Here is a 22,627-nt window from a genome sequence, read left to right as displayed (position 1 = left end):
CAAAAAAGGGCTCGGAACCCTACTCCATCTCTCAGGGTATCCCTTCCGCCTACCCCTTTGGAGGTCTTCAAAAGGCAAGTTGGGTTAGGAGGAAGTGCATGAGGTCATCAGACAACATTTTAGAATTAAGCAATAATGGGGAAGGAGAGAGGAATGCTCCCTCTTGCCCCAATTTGCCTTTGAAGACATGAGTAAGGGTAGGTGAGGGGCCTAGATGGGCTTTTGTAGCCCAGGAAGCACATTGATTGAAATGCCTAGGAGAGACATGGAGGGATCAGGCCACTGAAGGGCCTCCTTTGAGGTCTTCTGAGGGATCAGGCCTCAAAGACCTCCTTTGAGGTCTTCTGAGGGATCAGGCCACTGAAGGGCCTCCTTTGAGGTCTTCTGAGGTCTTCTGAGAGCTGGAGGGGGACTCACTCTGCAGGAGGCTTCCTTAGAAGGTGTCAGAAGGCTGGGGAATTGGACCATCTGGGAGTCTCCTTTGAAGTCTTAGGGGGTGAGGTTGGGAGAATTGGGTCCCCTGTGGGCCTTCTTTGAAATTTTAATTATGGTGGGGGGAAGTGAGCTACCAGTGGACCTTCTTTGAAGTTGTAGGAATGGGAGATAGGGAGATTTCAGGCTGGGATTCTTGATCTTGACTCAGGGGGCAGGGTGGTGAACGCAGCCCACATCAGGCCTTGTGTTAGCCATCCAAAGCTGGTGCTTCAGTGTAACCATTCCCTGAAGATGTAAAGTTTATGCGTTAAAAAGTACAAAAACAAAAAATCAGCGACCCATTGGTCATCCATTGTGTGGTGAGAGGCAGTGGATGTAAATTAAGTAAACACCATTTTTCTGATGCCGAGTTATTTATGACATATACATATATATATATATACAAGGTATCCCCCTTGGGTTTTTTTTATTGTTTTGAAGTTTATGCATTAACTATGAGTTAACATAAATTGAAATACTGTACTTTATTACATTAAATCATTTTAATATTAATATGCTGCTTTGCATGGTCATTAACATATTTGTATTAGTCCATGTTATATCTGTGTTAACAGTAATAAAGACTAATGTGCTAAAGTGCATTAAATAACAGAAGCATCATTCGTTATAATGCAGTAGTACACTTTAAAAAAATTTTAATGCTATTTAATGCTTGTGTTAGGGTTAATGCACTCATAGACACCTTTAATTTGTCTTTCCTAGAGCATACACACTGAGGTGGTAATTTTCAAGAGGATTTACATGCCTAAACCCTGGTTTCTGTGCATAAATCCCTGTAGAAAATCAATTTGGGGCATATGCATATAAAGTATGTTCAAAACACGATATTGCATGTACTTTTAGATGCAGAACAAGTAGGCATTCAGAAGTTGTGGCAGGGAAAGGATTTATACACATACTTTCCATTTTTGAGATTATGTATGTAAATCTACATGCACAAAGCTACCCCTGCAATCAAGCAGGTCTAACTTTGTGTATGTGCGATACAGGGGGGTTCTCTGCATACCCACACATTTTCAACACGGTTTTTTGTGCATAAATCCACTTGGAAAATTCTGGCTGAAATCTGCAGGTGAAAAGTACTCACAGACTTTGGCACGCGCAGGCTGTGATTATTTTTGAAAATTATCCTCCCTGAGTCTGACCTGACAGCAACATTGCTAACATATGTTAGTATGTTACTAGCCAGTTTTGCTGTCAGATCTACTCTAAATGTGGCAGGAACTGGAGACAGAGTCTACTTGCTGCATGTAGGCTTACCCTTGGAGATTGCTGGGGTGCTGAATGGGTCAGGAGGTGGCCTGGAGTCATGTGTATGAATTTAATATCAGAGGAGAGCCTTGGACCACGATGACTTACACGTTGTTTTTATTTTGATGGCTGGGTGGGGGGGGGGGGGGGGGGGGAGGAAGAATCCAGTGCTAGGTACTCATATATTTTATAATTTTTAGGGGGGATGGGTAGGGATTTGGGTCTGCTTGTCAGCTATTTTGTTTTTAACTTATCTAGCTATATGTAAATATAGCTGGTTAGGTCCATAATTATCTGTGTCCAGATAACTTTAGATCTACTCTGGATCATGACCAGGCTTATCCGGATAAAGTTATCTGTGCAGCCTTGAATATCATTGCTACCCAGTATATGATTTAGCCCAGCTCCTTTTTTATTTTGGTAAGTTTTAGCCGGGTAATGAATGACTTACCCGGCTAAAATCTTCTGGTCAGCAGGGCGGGATACTTAAAACCCAAGGTTTGCCCATTTAAGTCCTGAACTGAGCCGAACAAATCAATTGAATATGGACCTCTATATTTCTATTTGTTAATTCTACCAGGTGTACTTGGCGTTTTACAGACATACATAATAGGCAGACCCTGCTTTTTGGAGCTTGTGGTCTAGTCAAGACAGACAGACAAAACACACAAACAACAGCACAAATAAGGGCATAATAGGAAAGGAACTAACCAGATAGGAAATGAGGCAGGAGACAGTTTAATTGAGAAAAGCTATAAGGAATCAAAATGTTACCTAATTGTTGAATCATCTGGAAATATTTGCATCAGAGAAATAGAACATGGGGTGTGTGGGTGAGGAGAGGGCGATAGTTGCGCAGCTACAAAGGCTGGTGAGACTGATGTGGAAAACCCTATCACCGCATGCCTGTTGTATTTATCAGGGTCAGTTAGGGATATGTGCTGTCATTTTAATAAGGAAATAAGGATGAGATTTGCTGATTTGTATTCTGTCAGTTCTCACCTGAAATAACACACACACAAAATAAAAAAAGATAATGAAATGCCATTTTGCTTTATTTCGGTTGTTTTAGTGCACACTAAAATGAAACAACCCCCACCCCTCCAAAGTAAAAGAAAATTAAACTTTTTTTCCATGCACACCCTTAGGGTCAATCTGAACAGGTTTTCTCCAGCAACCTTCCCTGACCTCCTCTCTCTAAACAGGTTCTGAATAAGCGCTATTATTTTTTATTTCATCTTTATTATTAAACATCTGCACTCCTTTTCCCCAGGCTGGCACATACCTTAGGTTCATCCTCTGATGTCTAACTGTTATCCCTGTTTCCTTCTATGCCAGCTGAGATGATGCCCCCTCCATCTTTGCCATCTCCTTTCTCTGCACCTTGCTTTCTCCTTATCACCATTCCCTTCAGCTCTACTTTCAAGGGAGTAGAAGGTGGATTGCTTTCAGAATCCTTGCCCCATTTTCACAGTTATTCTCTTTCATATTTCATCCCTCTCTTCCACCCCATAGTTCACTCCTGGACCTGGCAAAGAGTTCCTGTTTCACTGTTTCTCCAACCCCCAATTTAAATCTCCCAATCACATTGAACTCTCTGGCATTTGCTTTTTTTTTTTTTTTTTTTTTTAAATGTACACTGCCTCCTCCCTTAAAGGTGAATTTTAAAAGTGATGTGTGCGGCTAAAACAGGAGAGGCATGCACATGTATCGCTAAAGCGCACCCGGTCGATTTTATAAGGCTGCCACATACGCGCACAAGTACCGATGTGTAAATATCTCACATCGGGGAAGAAAGGGATGGAATGTGAGAGGGATATATTGGTGTTCTGGGGCGAGGCCAAGAGATATGTGCACATGTAGCTATGCACATGGGCGTGCATCCAGGTCCATTTCAGCACGAAGTTACTTCTGCTTTTGATGAGCTTTAAGTCTGAATAAAACTATTTCTAGCCATATAAGAACTGCCTGCAGGGTCTGGCTCAACTGGGGGGGAGAGCAGGCTAAAGAACCAGGGTGTCTTGAGGACATAGCTATAGACTGGGCAAACTGGTGTGAATTGGCTAAACATGCGTGCATGTTACAAAATTCCCTCACTTACTTAATATCAAATGCTAAGATTTCCCTGCTGTGCACATCGATGCTTAAAATTAGGGGCACACATATACACACCAGGCCTAGTTTATAACATGCACATGTGCGAATACACAGGATATAAAATTTCAGCACATCTCTCCATGCATCAATATACATGAATATATGGGTGACTGCCCACTTGTTTTAAAGTTCCCGTCCCTGTGAGCCAAGGATGGTAGCCATGTTGAGCAGATCTTCACTGACTTGTCAAGTGCTGCTATACTTTTAGAGGTAGCTGCCCCTTGTTGTACATTTATAGAGTGCAGTGACATTAGTAACTAAATAACATTTTATGACAAGCATGAATTAGTTGCACATTTACCGCAGTTACCTGAAACAAAGCATTAATTAGATATATGTTCTAGTTACTTTGTAGAGAAACAATGGTCAAGCACCTACTGTAACTCATTAACTAGCTACAACTTTATTGGGATTACAAAGTCAATACTTTCAATAGATTTTACTTGAATGTTGAAAATTAGATTATGTTTAGTTAGTTTCTGGCCACAGGGTGTTACTCCTCTAGGAATGTCCTATTACTCTGACTTGACTGTTCAAAATGTTTGAATCAAATGCTTTAAAGAAACAGATAAGAACATCTTAAAAATAAAAATAAAATCAAAGACATTTGAGTTTATTGTAGCAATAATCCTTTTTGGGCAGAACATGCTTCAGGACATGACTGGGTATTAGGTGGGGCTGAATGATGGGTTTAGAAAAATGAGTGTTTTCTTAATAGTTAATGTAACTGCGATAATAGGCTTGCTTTAGAATTGTTACCTGTTTTGATGCCTAGAGAGAGTTGTGGGCTATCAAATAAATAAATAAATGTAAAAGTAAATATACTAAAGTGCGATAAGGAGTTTATCACATGGTAGAGCCATTTATCATATCATAAACATCTTGTACTGTAGTGTATAATAGTCATTTGCTGTGTTTGTTAAGATACAATACATGGTATAGTCGTGCCTATGATAAGTTTTTTTTATCGTCTCCTATGTAGATATGTGTGCTAATGAAGAATAATGAGCTGTTTCGCTATTGTGCCTGTATGTACTAGTTGGAAAAATGGAGAAGTGGGTATTTTCCGAGTAAAATGTAAGTTTGAAAAATTCTCACCACATGGAAAGTGGCATTAGACATAGATTTCATGCAGAAGAAAATACCACACTGGACAGGTGAACCTCTTTGATAATTGTGGAACTCTCATGTGGTTCTGGCTACAGCAGTAGAAGCAAAGGAGAGAAAGACAGAAAATGGGAATGGAGTAAAAGAAAGAGAGGAGGAATAGAGGGAGAGAGAAGCAAGAAATAGGGGGAAAGAGTGTGTGAGGAGAAGGAATAGAAAATGGAGGAAAGAAGGAGAAAGGTATGTGGGAATACCAAGGGAATTAGGAGGGCAGGACTCAGCAAGCACCACTATTATTGATGAGGCCACACAGGCAGCTCAGAACCAGGATATCTAGGCTCTAGACCACCATATTAAGCTTTTAGCTCGTTCTGGTCCCATGATGACGTTCAGTCTTTCCTCTTTGGCACAGATTGGGATGGTATGCAGCATTCCAAAAATTCAAACCAACAGTGGTAGTGATATAATCAAAAGATAACCAAATGCACCACACTATGCGCACACTCTGAAAATGAAGGGGCTAGAGAAATCTTCATAATACTGAGCACATCCCCAACTTCTTACTTGCCTAAAGCTGTCATTTTAATCATTGTTCTCACGTAACTATGTCCCATGCTTTTTAGAATTTTTTTTTTTGTGAATTACTCAACTTCTTATGATTTACTCAGCCAAATAGTGAGAAAAAATACTTATCGCACTGTCCAAGCTTACAAACCTGAGACAGGCTCCGTGATTCATCTATCTGCTTCAGGGATAAGTACATTTGAGCTGGCATGCATATAAGCTGTGCGCATTCAAAAATGGATTTGTGCATGAAAGACAATAGCTAATAGTAATACCCTGTGACATATTTTGACTCAATCACTAGTCCATAAAACTTAAACAACATTCTAGATGGCGATCCAGATCGAGCATCAGATCGTGGTGGGATGAGCCAATATTTTATATACCATCTGCCAGTTACTTGCAATCTGTACCTCTTCTTGCAATAGTCTGTAATTTGCAGGAGAAGCCAGACATAGTAATCTCCTTCCCCAACTTGTCATTTACCACTGCAGACCTTTTGCTGGACTTTGCCCTGAGGAGTGGTGAGCAGTGCTTCAGGACATAGTACAAGAGGTCACATTTTTCTGCACTGATTTAGATGTTGTGGATCCTGGTAGCTGTGTCTCTGCAATGTCTGTGCTGCCAGTTTCACATCCAGTGGTCCAAGATGATGGAGGAGGCTTCCTTCCTTCTGACCACCTCATCAGCCATACAATATAATAGTGCCAGGCTTAGATTGACCGGTAGCCATTTTGAAAAACCAGGACAGGCAGGGCAGGTGTGACTAGGGATCACTCCTGCCTATGTAAGAACTTCTGACTGGTATGGCATGGCATAGGGGTTCAAGGCAAAGAGCTCAGAGGCTTGGGGTCCAGCTTTTCTTGGTGGCAGTGGGCTTTATGTTGGGGGAAGTGGTTGCTGACAATACATTCAACTTTTTTTTTAACTCTTTATTTTCCAAATTTTAAACATTTTTAGTCAAACTAACATTTACAGAAATAAGACAGCAAAGCAGAAAACATAATTATAGGTATCACCAGAAAGAAAGCAAAATGTATTGTCAATGAGACCACAATAGGGGACAACATCAAAATAAGAGAAATATAAAGGAAACAAGCTCACTAATAATTTTGTACTTTGACAATATCATAGATACCAATGGGAATGCTAAACTAACAGGGTCATTCATCAAATCATGATGGGTCATTACCACATGCAATAACACCCTAACACACATGATAACCACCACATCACAATTTCAAAATTCAATTTAGGGAAAGGGGAGGAGTTTGGGCAGGGTTTAGGCAAAGTAGGGAGCTGTAGCGCTGCGGGAGATAATGTATCGCACATTATTGCCCACAATAGTGTCAGAAATAGCTACAGCTATTTCATTGGCACAACAGGGGCAATAGTGTGCAGCACGGCCATAATTGCAGTGGGCGAAAATACACTGCTGTGATGTGACCGACTGCTCACTATCACCCTCCACCCCACCCCTTTTCTGGCTGCAGTTCATCATTCTATATTTATAGCACAATTATGAATCCAGGGGTGAGGGAGGTACAGTCAAGGATCGTTCTCTATTCCACAATAATCATTCTAATTGATCTGGATCAAAGAAAAAATACTTAACTATACCAAATTTAATAATACATTTAGAGGGAAAATGAAGAAGAAATGTGTCACCTATATCAATTACCATAAAGGATTTCCATCTCAGTTGAATTGCCTTTGCGACATCAGGAAATATAGCTATTTGATGGCCCAAAAAACTTATATCAGAAGCATGAAAAACAATTTTATGATCCAAATTTTATCAGGCTCTAGAACATATACAACAAGCAACGTAGCAAAACCTGAAATTTCAGTTTGAGAATCCTGAAGCATGGCTGTTAGGTTACGTAAAGGGTTAGGTTGAGAAGGAGCGCTACGGGGTAATAAAGCTTCCTGTTTAGAGGGTAAATAAAAGGCTTTAGTAATAGGTGGAATTGAAGATCGAGGAACTTTAAGAACCTCAATATAAAACTTCCTAAGCATTTCAATAGGAAAATTTAATTTTCTCCAATGTAATTTCCTAGATTTATCTAAAGCTTCTAAAATTCCTGACCTTTAATCAAAGCCAGATCACTTTTACCCAATGACTCCCATTGCTTTTTCAAAAGAGAAACCTTTATAACCTGACCTTGCCCCAAAACCTGATTTTGATTTTGGCCAATAACAGCAGACATTATCAAATTTAGACCCAACATCCCACTTTTTTTTTAATGAAACTAAATGAGAAAAGGAACAGAATTATGTTTTTCTTTCCTTTTCTTTTAAAAACCAATTGAAATAAATTAGGAAATGTCATTAAAATTTCCTATTTTGTTTCAAACAATGTATATTTCTACTATCTGGAGTTTGTTGCTCAATTAATTTTGTAGTATCTACTTTTACATGCCTCAAATTGAATTCTTTAATCTAATTTATTCAGTGATTTATTTGCACAAATTAAGGGGCCCATTTTCAGCTTCTATCTAGCCAGCAAAGTAAGGGGGGTCATTCATCAAAATGCATTAGGGCCTTAATGTTTTTACTCTCCCTGTTTTAATGTAACTTCTCTTTTCCACTTATACGTTAATTGGTTTTTCCCCTTGTTCTAATGTAAACCGGTACGATAAGACCTGGTCTTGAGTGTCGGTATAGTAAAAGAAGTTAAATAAATAAATAAAATAAAATAATGTCATAATACATGTGATAAATACTGCATTGTGAAATGCATATGCAAATTTTATTCAAGTGTGAGGAGTAAATGAGAGCTGCTTAATGTTGCATGCAATAATGTAACACACAATATCACAGGATTTAATGCCAGAAATAACTACACCATTTTTTTGTGTTATGCCTGAAATAGTGGGAGGGGGAGAAGGAGAGGAAGGGGGAGAGGGAGAGAGAGAGAGAAAACCTCTGTGGAAGTCCACTTTTTTTTTAAATTATTTATACCACTGTAAGAGGGGGCACTAGTAATTCAGTGTGAGGTTTATGGGGTGAGTTGGGTTTTAGGGGGCAGTTTAACTTGCACAGTCATACATACGAACAACATATTTACCATCAGTGAAGATTTAATGTAGAGGAATGAATGGTGAAAGAGTAGATTAGTACCATATTCTCTATACCTTGCTTGATTGCACAGCTGGATATTATCAAGGTAGGGCAAGCGAACATTGTAGAAATCTCATTTTTGTGTATCTTTCCTCATTCCAAATCACATCAAATCTTTACTGAAATGTACTGTGCTGTTCATACCTCTGACTATGCATGTAAAACTGCCCCTCAAACCCTAGACTATCATCAAAACCTCATGTCAGGTTACTAGATGACCCTCCTATAGCGGTATAAATAGATGAATAATATGTGTGCCACCTCAGAGGTGCTGTCTCTCTCTCTCTCTCTCTCTTTCCTCCCTGAAACAGGATTTGTGATAAATATCACAAATCCCATTTTGGTCACATTGCACAGCATAATGCCAGGGAAAAAGCTGTAGTTATAGCACACAACATTAAACATCCCTCATTTTCAGACACTGACTCCTCCCCTCTAACTAAATTTTCAGAATTTGCATACACATCTTGTGTTGCGAAAAATAATGCAAGCATTATCGCGGGCATTAGGGCCCTAACACATTTTGATGAATGACCCTGTATGTTTGCAAACTAGTTTGATGAACCCACAAAATATTCATAGCTTAGGAAAATTAGTTCACCAAATATATTTTTTAATGAGATGGAGATTCCATGTATTGGTGTCACTGTTCCTTTTAATTTTTAGATAGCTTCTAGCATAGGATGTCTTCCCTATGAGAAAAGCCTGACTGAATTCTATTACTGAAATAAAATAAATGTATTGTCTATCCAACCTTTATATCTCTCACATATGGCATCCAAATACTATACAAAAACTTGAAATCTTCTTGAATTGCATGTCCATTATTATGTTATGGTCCAAAGAAACAAACTGGGAACCAGTCCAATATTGCGGTAGCAACCAAGAAAAAAGAACCGGTAAACACCAAGGATTCTTAAGTTTTTATTCTGCACTGAGCATCAAAAAAGGGCTTTTTTGATGCTCAGTGCAGAATAAAGAATTAAGAATCCTTGGTGTTTACCATTACTATGTTATGAAGGTGTGGACTGACCTGATTCCAAAATCCATTTGCTAAAGTTCACATGTTCTGAGTGACATATTTCTGGTGAAAAACCATGCTTTTGCTTCTTGTTACTTAATTGCTCTGTGCAACCTTTATGTACTGTACACATGATGAAAGACTGAGAATATAAATGCACATTCTGTATGCTTAGGAAAATACATATGCCTCCTGATAACCAAAGTTTAGAAGTTATTCTGGCAACAAGAACCTTTCTAAATCCTTTTAGAATACAGTCAGTTTGAACCATTCTCTGATCACTGATTTCTAATTTGTTAGCCTATTGGTCTATATACTCACTCACATTTCACCTTATAATAGCATTGCTAGTCCTAGAATCACATATGTTGCTGTGTAAGGCACTGTGTTTTGAATTTTCCCTTAATGAATCACAGTACTGAAAGGTTGTATCGCCCATTTGACCTATTGTCTCATCAATAGTTTCTGCATATCTTATCTCATTACCTGAACCAATGGAAAGTACTAGGGATGTGAATCGTTTTTTGATGATTTAAAAAAATCGTCAGATAATTTTTAAATCGTCAAAAATCGTTAGAGTCGCGATACAATAGAAATTCCCCCGATTTATCATGAAAAATCGTAAATCGGGGGAGGGGGAGGGGGGGGGCGGGGAACCGGCACACCAAAACAACCCCTAAAACCCACCCGACCCTTTAAAACAAATCCCCCAACCCCTCCCGAACCCCCCCAAAATGTTTTAAATTACCTGGTGGTCCAGTGGGGGGGGTCCTGGCGCGATCTCCCGCTCTCGGGCCATCGGCGCCATTTTGGCGAATATTGGCAATATGGCCCGCGTGCAGGAGATCATTCCCGGGCCCCCGCTGGACCCCCCCAGGGACTTTTGGCCAGCTTGGGGGGGGGCCTCCTGACCCCCACAAAAGTTCTCACTATGTCATAGGGGCCGACGGTCGGCCGACGATCGGCCCCTATACATAGTGAGGGCAAAGGTAGCGCCGGCGCCATTTTGAATACCTGCAATACGGCCGGAGTGCAGGAGGTCGCTCCCGGACCCCCACTGGAGTTTTGGCAAGTCTTGTGGGGGTCAGGAGGCCCCCCCCAAGCTGGCCAAAAGTCCCTGGGGGTCCAGCGGGGGCCCAGGAACGATCTCCTGCACACGCGCCATATTGCCAATATTCAAAATGGCGCCGGCACTACCTTTGCCCTGTCACATGGTAAGGGCAAAGGGCCATCGGCGCCATTTTTTTTTTTTAGCGCAGCTGATAGTGTGGGAATGGGAGATCGCTCCCCGTGGCCCCCCCTGGACCACCGGGTATGTGTAAAACGTTTTTTTGGGGGGGGTCGGGAGAGTGGGGGGGGCTAAGGGGGTAATTTTAAAGGGTCGGGTGGGGTTTTTTTTATCGGCGCGGGCCTCACTAAAAAAAATTAGTGATGTGAATTGGAATCGGAACGATTCCAATTCACATCTCATAACGATCAGATTTCTCCCCCCTCCCAGCCGAACCCGATCATTAAAACGATCAGGCACACTGATTCACATCCCTAGAAAGTACTGATACAAATAAAAAGGTGTAAGAAAGGTGTAAGAAACATGCACATTTTAATATATAAATCAAAATCTATGAGCCAAATTTTATAGCAACGTGCTTAGGACTAAAATCTGTGTATATAAAGCACCATTGTGTGGCATAGGCTTGCACTTTTATACCTTCTACTTTTATGCACATTCTTTGAAAATCCAAATATGCATGCAAATTAATTCTCCTTCTGAACAGCGCACCCAGAAATGCCTCGTTTAAGTACATGTAAAAGTATATAATAATAAGTAGATATTGAGCTGCTGCGTAACTAATTTTAGGGCAGACTAGACTTAGGCCTATATTTATCAAAAGGCAGTAAATATTGCATGTGATATGAAAAGGGTAGTGTTTTATGGTAATAGCCTATTTATTGCTTCACATAAGACCACTGAGTGTGTGTGTGTGTGAGAGGGAGAGAGAGAGAGAGAGAGAGAGAGAAAAAGAAATAGATTATCTGTAAGCCCCTTGTAGTAGCTTTTTTTGCTACTATAGGAGGACCACCTGGTAACTCAATGTGAGGTTTAGGTAGTAGTGTAGGGATTAGAGGCCACTTTTACATGCAGAGTGAGATGTATGAGCAGAACAGTACACTCTTGTCAAGATCTGATGACCTTCAGAGTGAGGACACTCACACAACGATGAGATTTGTACAATATTTGTCACTCACTCACCCTCCCCAAACCCCCCCCCCTGCCCCCCTCCTCTCTCCCCTAACCCTGAACTCATGCATTGTAAACAATTTACTTGTAAATAATCCTTGTATATAATTTTATTGCTTATATATTATGTTTTTAGCTTATACTCTTTACGTTCAGTAATTCCCTTTTGTTTCCCCTCTCTTACCACCACCCAGTTCACTTATCAGTTTCATTGTAAAGCCCTGTTGGCCAGTTTTATGTTGCCTAATGAATGTCGGTATACAAAAATTTCAAATAAATAAATAAATAAATAAATAAATATTCTCTCAGCCTAGCTTGATGGACTCTATCTGGGTAGCATCAAGCCAGTCTACTTTTACAAAATTCCTGCCTCTAACTTCTCCTAATCCCTCCCCTTTTATAAATTAGCATCGCACCATGCGTTATGGTGCTTTTCATATGCGAAAACGCCATAATGTGAGTTGATAAATGACCCTGTTAGCCAGGTAAATTATCTGGCCAACTCTGAATATATGAGTTGGTCAGATAATTTTTCTTGTTAAGTCATCTCCTCCCCAGAACACCCTTGCCCTGCCCACCACTTAGCCGGCTAATTATTTAAGTGGATAATTAGTTATCTGACTAAATGGCAGCTATTCAGTGGTGCCAGATACTCAATATCACCCATTAATATCACGCACTGAATATCACCCATGAAATTGCTTCTGTGCATCCTTTCGTGCAGACAGCCCACAGAGTAATTTTCTAAAAGCCTATTTATACCTGCAAAATCACATTTTATGCATCTAAATGCTTTAAAAAATTTCCCACTAAATATCTGCCTATGACTATATAGAGGCAGATATTTGATGCAGTGTATCTCTCCAAGGTATATATTTGTATTACCTTTCATCAGTTTTAAAGAATTAGAATAAATAAAAAGAATAAGTTTAGTTATTTTTGGTAAAACTTTATTAATATAGACTAGCAGACATCCATAAAACATTTGCAGAGAAATGAGCAGTCCTATGCCCCCTCCCCCTCCTGTGTTTGATCTCTGCACTCTCTTAGCCCCACTGCACAGGTGTCTTATCTCTCTCATTCAATCATTGCTTCTCTCTCACTCTGCTGACCTGTGAGAGTCAACCAAACTGTCCCAGTTGTGTGCTCAATCTGGCTGGCCATATGGGTCACTATCCAGTGACTACGCTGACAATTCACCTCAGTCATCCAGCTGTGTGGCCAGTGACCAAGCCTTCTTCCAGACCATGCAACTGCTGGAGCTTTATAGGCAGTTAGGCATTCACCTTGGCAGGGGCAGGGAGTGTTTCCATGCAGGCATGTGCATGCACACCATGCTACTGACTGACAGCTAGACCCCTCCACAGCAGCACCTAAATGTGTATATAGCTTACAGCCCGATTAGCTCATGCAATGGTTAGTATCAAAAGTGAGAAAGTAAAGCTATTATTAAATTATGCATTCATGAAACCTGCACAAGTGTGACACCTCTGTTATCTTCCTTTTCTTCCCCCTGCAGGATGCTGACAAGTGGTCCTTTGATGTGTTTGCCCTAAATGATGCAAGTGGAGAGCATGCCCTGAAATTTATGGTTTATGAACTCTTCACCCGTTATGACCTTATCAACCGCTTCAAGGTCAAACATTTACTCAAAATGCACAATATTAAATATGCATTATATTGGAGCTAAATAGAAAAGTTGCAGTTTCTTAAGGGAAAATCTGCTGCCTTCTTAGGCTATTAATGTATGCACTGAAAAGTATAACATAATTTTGCAATAAAATATTTCCATTTCTAAAATGTTGAATTTGAATTTTAAATGAAATCCACTTGACATAGAAATTCCATTTTTTAAATCAGTAACATACAGTAATATGAGTGACATTTTGTTTTACCTTCTTCTTATTAATAATAATAATAATAATAATTAGAATTTCCAGGTTACTCTTCCAATTTTAATTCAAGATGGATTACAACATTTTTTTAGGTACCTCCTATGAACTGTAAATATGCATTTTATGTATTTAGAATTGAAAATTAAACAAAATGCTTACAACAGAGAATGGAATAGAAAATCTTTAGTGGCTTTACTAAGGGAATCAAATTGGAAAAACATCTTGAGTGCACAGGAAATACCGTATTTTCCGGCGTATAAGATGAGTTTTTAACCCCTGAAAATCTTCTCAAATGTCGGGGGTCGTCTTATACGCCGGGTATCGTCTTATAGGCGTATACCGTTAGTTGTCGCCGGTAATCCAAAGTTACAGCGTCTGGTGCATTCCCCGCGCCCTCGCTCCTCGAGTCACTCCCCCGGATGCTGTAAAAGCAAGCCCCTTTTGCCCAGCACCGGCCAGTCAGGCAGCGCGCCTTCGCTCCTCGAGTCACTCCCTCCCCTCACTGGATGCAGTAAAAAAGTTCATTCTGCGCTCCCTCGCTCCACGATTGGCTGGTGCTGGGCAAAAGGGGCTTGCCAAAGCAAGCCCCTTTTGCCCAGCACCGGCCAATCAGGCATCGCGCCCTCACTCCTCGAGCCAATCCCTCCTGCTGTAAATGTTGGAATGCTTTGGAAGAGGGGTAGTCTTATACGGCGAGTATATCCCAAACTCTATATTTTAACTGTAAAAGTTGGGGGTCGTCTTATACGCCCAGTCATCTTATACGCCGGAAAATAAGGTAGATTTCTTTATTTCACAACCAGAGATGATGGAGTAGAAAATGGGAAAACATACATAAAGCCAAAGTGGGTTTTAGTTTGGGAGATTTTTTAAACATATTTCTGAATATGAGAGTATTTCTTTAAAAAGTCAATCTGAAATAAAAAATATCTAGCTTAAAAAGAATACAACTTTGACAATGCTCCAGGTGAACCTTCATTTTATTCTGTACCGTGGGTCAAAACATGAATCCTGAAGAGTACTTTGCAAAACTTTCTACGTGGGTACGCAGGATTACCCATGTGAAAAGCTCTCCCCTTCACTACAAGTAAAACAACTATGCTAGTCACAAAAATCATAAAAGGGTCCATTTGTATCTGCTTCAAAATAGGTACAGATATACTCAGGAACTAAGTACCTGCAGTCCCCTCTATGATTTGATTTTCAGAAGAAATCCCCACATGGGATCTCCCATTGAAAATGCGCTTGCAGTCTCACGTTTAATTCATAAATTGCTCACTTAATGCATGAGGCCTTAGGTGTTGCTGTTGTTCCACTCACCTTGATTACCCATGAAGACTATGACCAAAAGAAAGTCCTGTGATAGCACACAGCTAAAATGCCTGCCCAAACAAGTCAAAAGTTATAAAAACCATCAAACCTGTCTGCTATCCAAGGAGGTATAAAGCTGGCGAATATTTTTCCTAAATGTGCCTTTTGCATAGTATTTCACCATTTATACCAAACCCTCAAAATTAATACAGGAGTAAAGTGGGTGAGTTTCATAAATAATTCTATATGGAAACCCCTCCCACACAAAAACGGGCATTTTTCAGAAATGTTTCTAGCAAGGTGAAAGCTTATGCATGTTATTTTCATTTATGATCCTTAACTGTACCCTTTAATAGGCCAGAAAAATGGCAACATGTGAGGTTGCCAGCAGTAAAAGAAATCCATTTAGTTGATCATTTAAATAATGTTTTCATGCTTTTCAGCACTGTTGAGTTATATGAAGTCATTTTCATTGAAGTGTGCTGTGTGAGACCTTGTTCATATGCAAGTAGTCCAGATTGACTTTAAGGCACCACTGGTTTGAACAATAAGGTGACCAAGGAAGTACATGTGGTATAGAGTTCTGCTAGCCATATTGGTCTTGGAAAAACCTTGAATCTTCATAGGTTGTCATAACTTTTATTGCATCAACAAAAAGGATGGTGTAGTACATCAGCTTTAGAGTCCAGACAGGTGACAAATCAAAAGAAGGGATCTACATGGTCCCAAAACCTATGTACTACAATGTTGGTTTTTTTTTCTTGATCCAATACAAAGAATCTCAGCCTGCAAAGATCCAAGAAAATAAACAACATGAGAGCACTATTCAGAAGTCATTTAGCCAGGTAAAAGGGCAATGTGAAAACTGCCCATCCTTTATGCGGGTAAAAGTTACCCACATTTCATGAAAGCATTCCTATGGATGGGGTAAGGGGGCTATGCTGGAGGTGGCAACCCCCCACATATTATTGCATTTCCAAAACAATGCGTGCTCTTTTGACTAGAAAGAGTACCCACAGGGAAGCAGATTCAAATATCTGGGGGTATTTTTTCCTTGGGATATTTTCAAATGGAAGTATGCGCCTACTTCCCCTCTGAAAACAGATACAAAATCTTTAAGTAAAAGTACCGGTGGACTTTTTACCTGCCTGTACAGTTTTTTTAATTGCCTGCAGTATGCTTTGCATCTGTTTCTCTGTATCTACCCTTCCTTCCTTCCTTTTTCTTTGTTTTTCTTTCCTTTTTATCTTTCAGTTTCTCTCTCTTTCCCTTTTAATCTTTTCCTTTCCATTTTTATCATACTTTTATTCATTTTTTTCAACAGTAAAAGCCTATAAACAATTATAATCAATGATTACATGACATAATGAGCTAAAAAATAAACCTTCCTTCTATACTTTGATACGCTTTCAGATCCCAGTTTCCTGTCTTATTTCATTTGTGGAATCTTTGGAAGTCGGTTACAGCAAGTATAAAAATCCATACCACAATCTGGTCCATGCAGCAGATGTTACCCAAACTGTGCACTACATAATGCTTCATACAGGTATCATGGTAAGAAATGCTACAGAAATAAAGCAGAGCTATTTGTGAAGTTGATCATTGCTATGAAATCAAGTTATAAGATTTTTCTGAAACCTACTGTATGTCTTCAAACAGTAATTCATCAAAAGGTATTTTCACATTTTATATTTAATACCTTGCTAATGGACTTTCTCACCTCTGTAAACACATCAGCCTCTCTTTATTCCCCCTTTACAATGTTTTAGTCTTAGAAACTAACTCTGCCACTCCACCATTTTAATGCAGCTTGTAATTTACTTGTGTATTCTGGCAACATCATTCCTAACTCATTTTACACTGATTGATGAATGGAGTATAGTTCTTGAAAGACAGATACTAAAGACATTTAAGTTTGCCCAGGTATCACCTACAGCTTCTTTATTGACACTTATTTCACATATTCAAGTGAAGTCGTTGTACAATCTGTCAAATATGTGTGCCTCACTCATGTCGTGATTGCACCTTTACTAGGAGATCACCACAAATGTTGATTGTGTACAGTATGTGATAACACCATTGAAGAAGACGTGTGGGTAGACCCAAACACTGGACGAGAAGCGAGGCACACATATTTGACAGATTGTACAACGACTAATGTAGTTTAATTGTGGTATGTGGTTGTCTGAAGGTGTATGTACGATGGACAAAGAGACCTGTCAAATTAAGAATGATGGAACACAGATCCAGGATTAACAATAAGACACTTTCTGCACCATTGGTGGGGCATTGTATTGAACAAGGACATAATTTTGTAGATTTAATGTGGACAATGATTGATAAAGTGGTTAGTACAGCGCCATTTTCAGATTTAGCGGCTTTACTAGGGATGTGCAGAGGGACGCCATACATTGCATTCGGTATTCGTATTCGTCAGGGGGCACATACCTTGTATTCAGCAAGCGGGGCCCCCGATACGTTCATGCATTTATTCTTATTTGTTTCCTGGCTAAAATTGAATTAACTACAAACCCCCACCCTCCTGACCCCTTCAAGACTTACCAAAACTCCCTGATGGTCCAGTGGGGGGTCCGGGAGCGACCTCCTGCACTCGGGCCGTCGGCTGCCAGTATTCAAAATGGTGCCGATAGCCTTTGCCCTTACTGTCACAGGGGCTACCGGTGCCATTGGTTAGCCCCTGTGACATAGTGAGGGCAAAGGCTATCGGCGCCATTTTGAATACTGGCAGCCAACGGCCCGAGTGCAAGAGGTCGCTCCCGGACCCCCTCAGGACCACCAGGGACTTTTGGCAAGTCTTGTGGGGGTTAGGAGGGTCCTCCAAGACTTGCAGCCAACGGCCCGAGTGCAGGAGGTCGCTCCCGGACCCCTGCTGGACCTCCTGCACTCGGGCCGTTGGCTGCAAGTCTTGGAGGACCCTCCTAACCCCCACAAGACTTGCCAAAAGTCCCTGGTGGTCCGGAGGGGGTCCGGGAGCGACCTCCTGCACTCGGGCCGTTGGCTGCCAGTATTCAAAATGGCGCCGATAGCCTTTGCCCTCACTATGTCACAGGGGCTACCGGTGCCATTGGTCAGCCCCTGTCACATGGTAGGAGCACAAGATGGCGCTGGCCATCCATTGCTCCTACCATTGCTATCGGCGCCATTTTGAATACCGGCGTTCAACTGTGTGAGTTAGGAGATGGCTCCCAGACCTCCCACTCGACCACCAGGGAGTTTTAGTAAGTCTTGGGGGGGTCAGGAGGGTGGGGGGTTTGTTTAAATTCGCTCCTTTAGATGGCCGAATAATTCAGTGAAGATTTGTTGTATTCATGGGGAATCGCGATACGTTTCACTTCCCCATGAATACAACGAATATGGCCCTATACGTTGCGGATTACCATACCAATACGATGGAGAAGGTACAGAGAAGGGCTACCAAAATGATAAGGGGAATGGAACAACTCCCCTATGAGGAAAGACTAAAGAGGTTAGGACTTTTCAGCTTGGAGAAGAGACGACTGAGGGGGGATATGATAGAGGTGTTTAAAATCATGAGAGGTCTAGAACGGGTAGATGTGAATCGGTTATTTACTCTTTCGGATAGTAGAAAGACTAGGGGGGCACTCCATGAAGTTAGCATGGGGCACTCCATGAAGTTAGCATGGGGCACTCCATGAAGTTAGCATGGGGCACATTTAAAACTAATCGGAGAAAGTTCTTTTTTACTCAACGCACAATTAAACTCTGGAATTTGTTGCCAGAGGATGTGGTTAGTGCAGTTAATATAGCTGTGTTTAAAAAAGGATTGGATAAGTTCTTGGAGGAGAAGTCCATTACCTGCTATTAAGTTCACTTAGAGAATAGCCACTGCCATTAGCAATGGTTACATGGAATAGACTTGGTTTTTGGGTACTTGCCAGGTTCTTATGGCCTGGATTGGCCACTGTTGGAAACAGGATGCTGGGCTTGATGGACCCTTGGTCTGACCCAGTATGGCATTTTCTTATGTTCTTATGTTCTTATGGGAATGGGAAATCTCTCCCCGAGGCCCCCCTGGATCTCTCCTCTCCCCAAGGCTCCCCTGGATCTCTCCCCGAGGCCCCCCTGGACCACCAGGTAATTTTAAAAAGGTTTTGGGGGGGTCGGGAGGGTGGGGTCGATTAAAGGGTCGGGTGGGTTGTTTTATTTTAGCGGCACGGGCCTCCCTAAAAAAAAAGGGTCGGGAGGGTGGGGGAGGCTAAGGGGGGGTCGATTTAAATGGTCGGGTGGGGTTTTTTTATATCGGGCCATCGGCGCCATTTTAATTAGAGGCAGCCAAAATGGCGCCGATGGCCCGAGAGCGGGAGATCGCGCCGGGACCCCCCCCCCCCCACTGGACCACCAGATAATTTAACATTTTGGGGGGTTCGGGAGGGTGGGGGAGGGTAAGGAATTGGTTTTAAAGGGTCGGGGTGGGTTTAGGGGTTGTTTTGGTGTGCCGGTTTTCCCGCCCTCCCCCAAATAATTTCCATGCCCTATTTAACGATACAATACAAATGCCCCTGATGATAAATCGGGGGCATTTGTATTGTATCGTGCACTCTAACGATTTAGGACGATTTTAAAATTATCTGACAATAATTTTAATCGTTCAAAAACGATTCACATCCCTATTAAAAAGATCAAAAGTGCTTGCACCAAAAACAGAGATGACTTGCTCTGAAAAGCCATGAATGAAAGAGCACTGGCCAAATCTGAATCAGATCAGAAAATGTAAATTGTGAACTCAGCAATTTAGTCATGGTTTAGAAGAGAGATCAAAAATCCAAAGTAGGGTAATATATTCTGAACTATGCTACTAGCCTGTGCAACAATCCCTCCCAAATAAACACCAATTGTCATAGAGTAGATGTACTGAGGCCTCTATCTATCTAACATTTCCTAGCAGGGATGTGCATTTGTTTTAAAACAAATGGCTATCCTAACTGAAGCAGGCATTTTTATTTTAGTTTGTTTTATTCTGAAGCAAATGTACAATCCCCCCCCCAAAAAAAATAAAACCCAAAATATTCAGATGTATTAGTTTTAGAAAATAACCTGCACTATTTGCAAAGTGCATGCTATTTCCCAAAACAAATAGCAATGTAAAAAAGAAATCTAGGAATAAAACATTAACAAATAAAAAAAAACCCCAAACTGAAACAAATAAAAAATCCCTACATATTTCTATTTCCTAGAGATGAACCTTTTCTTGTCAAAGTTATATGTATGCATTGTAATCCCTTCCTGCAGTTTGATTTGCATACTATGAGGGAACAGATCTGATATGCAGAATTTTATGTGAAGAATGCCAATATCTTATGATAGTTATGAATGCAATGGATCACACTTCGTAAAGTTCTTGCTTCTGGCAATATTGAACTGATTTTTTTTTCAACAATGGTTTTGTCATTGGCACTTCTGAAAATTTGATGAATGATTTGGGTCATTGTTTATTTAAGTTTCCTTCATTATTCTTAATCCTTCCTCTCCTGTCTTTTTAGGAGGGAAAAAATCCAAGGTATAAAAGGAAAACTGAATCAATCGCATGTCTATGTGGGAAATTAAAACAAAATAGAAAATGGGCTGGTTGATTGAATTTCAAGGAAGTGAAACAAAATAAGTGATTCTTCATTAACTATAATAAGATATTCCTTCATTATTTTGGAGAAGAGACGGGGAGATATGATAGAGGAGGGATAGATGGAGAGAGAGGGGGGATATGATTGTTTAAAATCATGAGAGGACTAGAATCGGTAGATGTGAATCGGTTTTTTACTCTTTCCGATAATAGAAAGACTAGGGGGCACTCCATGAAGTTAGCATGTGGCACATTTAAAACTAATCGGAGAAAGTTCTTTTTCACTCAACTCCCTATTAAACTCTGGAATTTGTTGCCAGAAGATGTGGTTAGTGCAGTTAGTATAGCTGTGTTTAAAAAAGGATTGGATAAGTTCTTGGAGGAGAAGTCCATTATCTGCTATTAATTAAGTTGACTTAGAAAATAGTCACCGCTATTACTAGCAACGGTAACATGGAATAGACTTAGTTTTTGGGTACTTGCCAGGTTCTTATGGCCTGGATTGGCCACTGTTGGAAACAACATGGCTTCCGTAAGCACTACAGCACTGAAACTCTCTTACTTGAACTAACATATAATATACTAAGAGGATTTGACAGTGGAAAACATTACATTCTGGTATTACTGGATTTGTCAGCATCATTTGACACAGTGAATCACGAAATACTAATAAAAAGACTCGAAGAAATAGGACTAAACGGTAACACAATCACATGGTTCAGGTCATATCTAACCAACAGAATATTTCAAGTACAAATTAATAACACTATCTGAAAAAAAACATCCCTAAAAACAGGAGTTCCACAGGAATCAGCACTTTCAGCGACACTCTTTAACATATATCTACTCCCACTATGCCATCTCTTCACAGGGCTAGGAATCATACATTACGTTTATGCCGATGACATTCAACTAATCCTACCAATAGAGGACACCATTGAAAAAACAATAAGTTTAGCCATTATGTATCTCGAAATAATAAAACAACTACTAAACCAAATGGAGTTGGTAATTAACATCGATAAAACTGAATTGTTACACTTAGATAGAAAGAATATAAACATTATGCAAACTGCAATAATACTCAACAGCAACCAAAAAAATGATTTAGCCGAGAAGGTACGCAACCTCGGCTTCATAATTGACACAGAGCTAAACATCAAATAGCACATATCACTAAAGGTTAAAGAAGGGTATGCCTAACTTATGGTACTTAGAAAACTCAAACCATTACTGTCTCTGCCAAACTTTCGCACTGTGCTTCAGTCACTAATATTTGCAAGCACTGACTACTGCAACACACTACTGCTCGGTTTACCTTACACTACGATAAGACCACTGCAAATATTACAAAACTCCGCAGCTAGAATTCTCATTGGAAAAAGCAAAAAAGATCACATAACAGATACACTAGCCGAACTGCATTGGCTACCCATCGAGCAAAGAGTTCAGTTCAAAGCACTTTGCACAATACACAAATTGATCCACGACGAAAAAGCAGAATGGCTGAACACAGCACTTCTAGTACATGTACCACATAGAAATTTAAGATCAGCAAACAAAGCTCTCTTAACCATTCCATCTGTAAAAACAGCAAGACTAACCCAGGTTAGGGAACATGCACTATAACTGGCTGGTCCCATATTATGGAACACTATGCCCCTCGATCTAAGACTCCAGAGAAATTATAAACTTTTCAAAACAAACCTCAAAACCTGACTTTTCAAACAAGCCTTTTACAAAGAGAACGGCACAAGCAAATAAATTAGGAAAAGCAGGCATAGAGCACCCAGCACATAATCTCCAGATACTACCTGGAAATTATTTTTTACCCCTCAGATAATGGTAATCAATAATCCAAAATG

The 22,627-nt window shown here is 40.4% G+C and overlaps 1 protein-coding gene across 7 annotated transcripts in view; it reads left to right on the top strand.

Annotated features, from left to right (window-relative positions):
* PDE1A (phosphodiesterase 1A) overlaps window positions 1-22,627 on the top strand; it is a 733,908-nt gene that overhangs the window by 497,921 nt on the left and 213,360 nt on the right. For 6 of the 7 annotated variants that reach the window (XM_029605930.1, XM_029605928.1, XM_029605927.1 and 3 more), the window contains 2 exons: window positions 13,477-13,593; window positions 16,577-16,717. In XM_029605930.1, coding sequence (XP_029461790.1) covers window positions 13,477-13,593; window positions 16,577-16,717 — 258 coding nt within the window. The remainder of the gene's footprint in view (window positions 1-13,476; window positions 13,594-16,576; window positions 16,718-22,627) is intronic. The other variant, XM_029605925.1, reaches the window with a different exon arrangement.

This window comes from Rhinatrema bivittatum, chromosome 6 (assembly GCF_901001135.1).
Source record: "Rhinatrema bivittatum chromosome 6, aRhiBiv1.1, whole genome shotgun sequence".
In the NCBI taxonomy this organism is placed as follows: Eukaryota; Metazoa; Chordata; class Amphibia; order Gymnophiona; family Rhinatrematidae; genus Rhinatrema; species Rhinatrema bivittatum.
The sequence above is the reverse complement of the archived record's forward strand: the minus strand, read 5'-3'. Positions and strand labels throughout refer to the sequence as shown.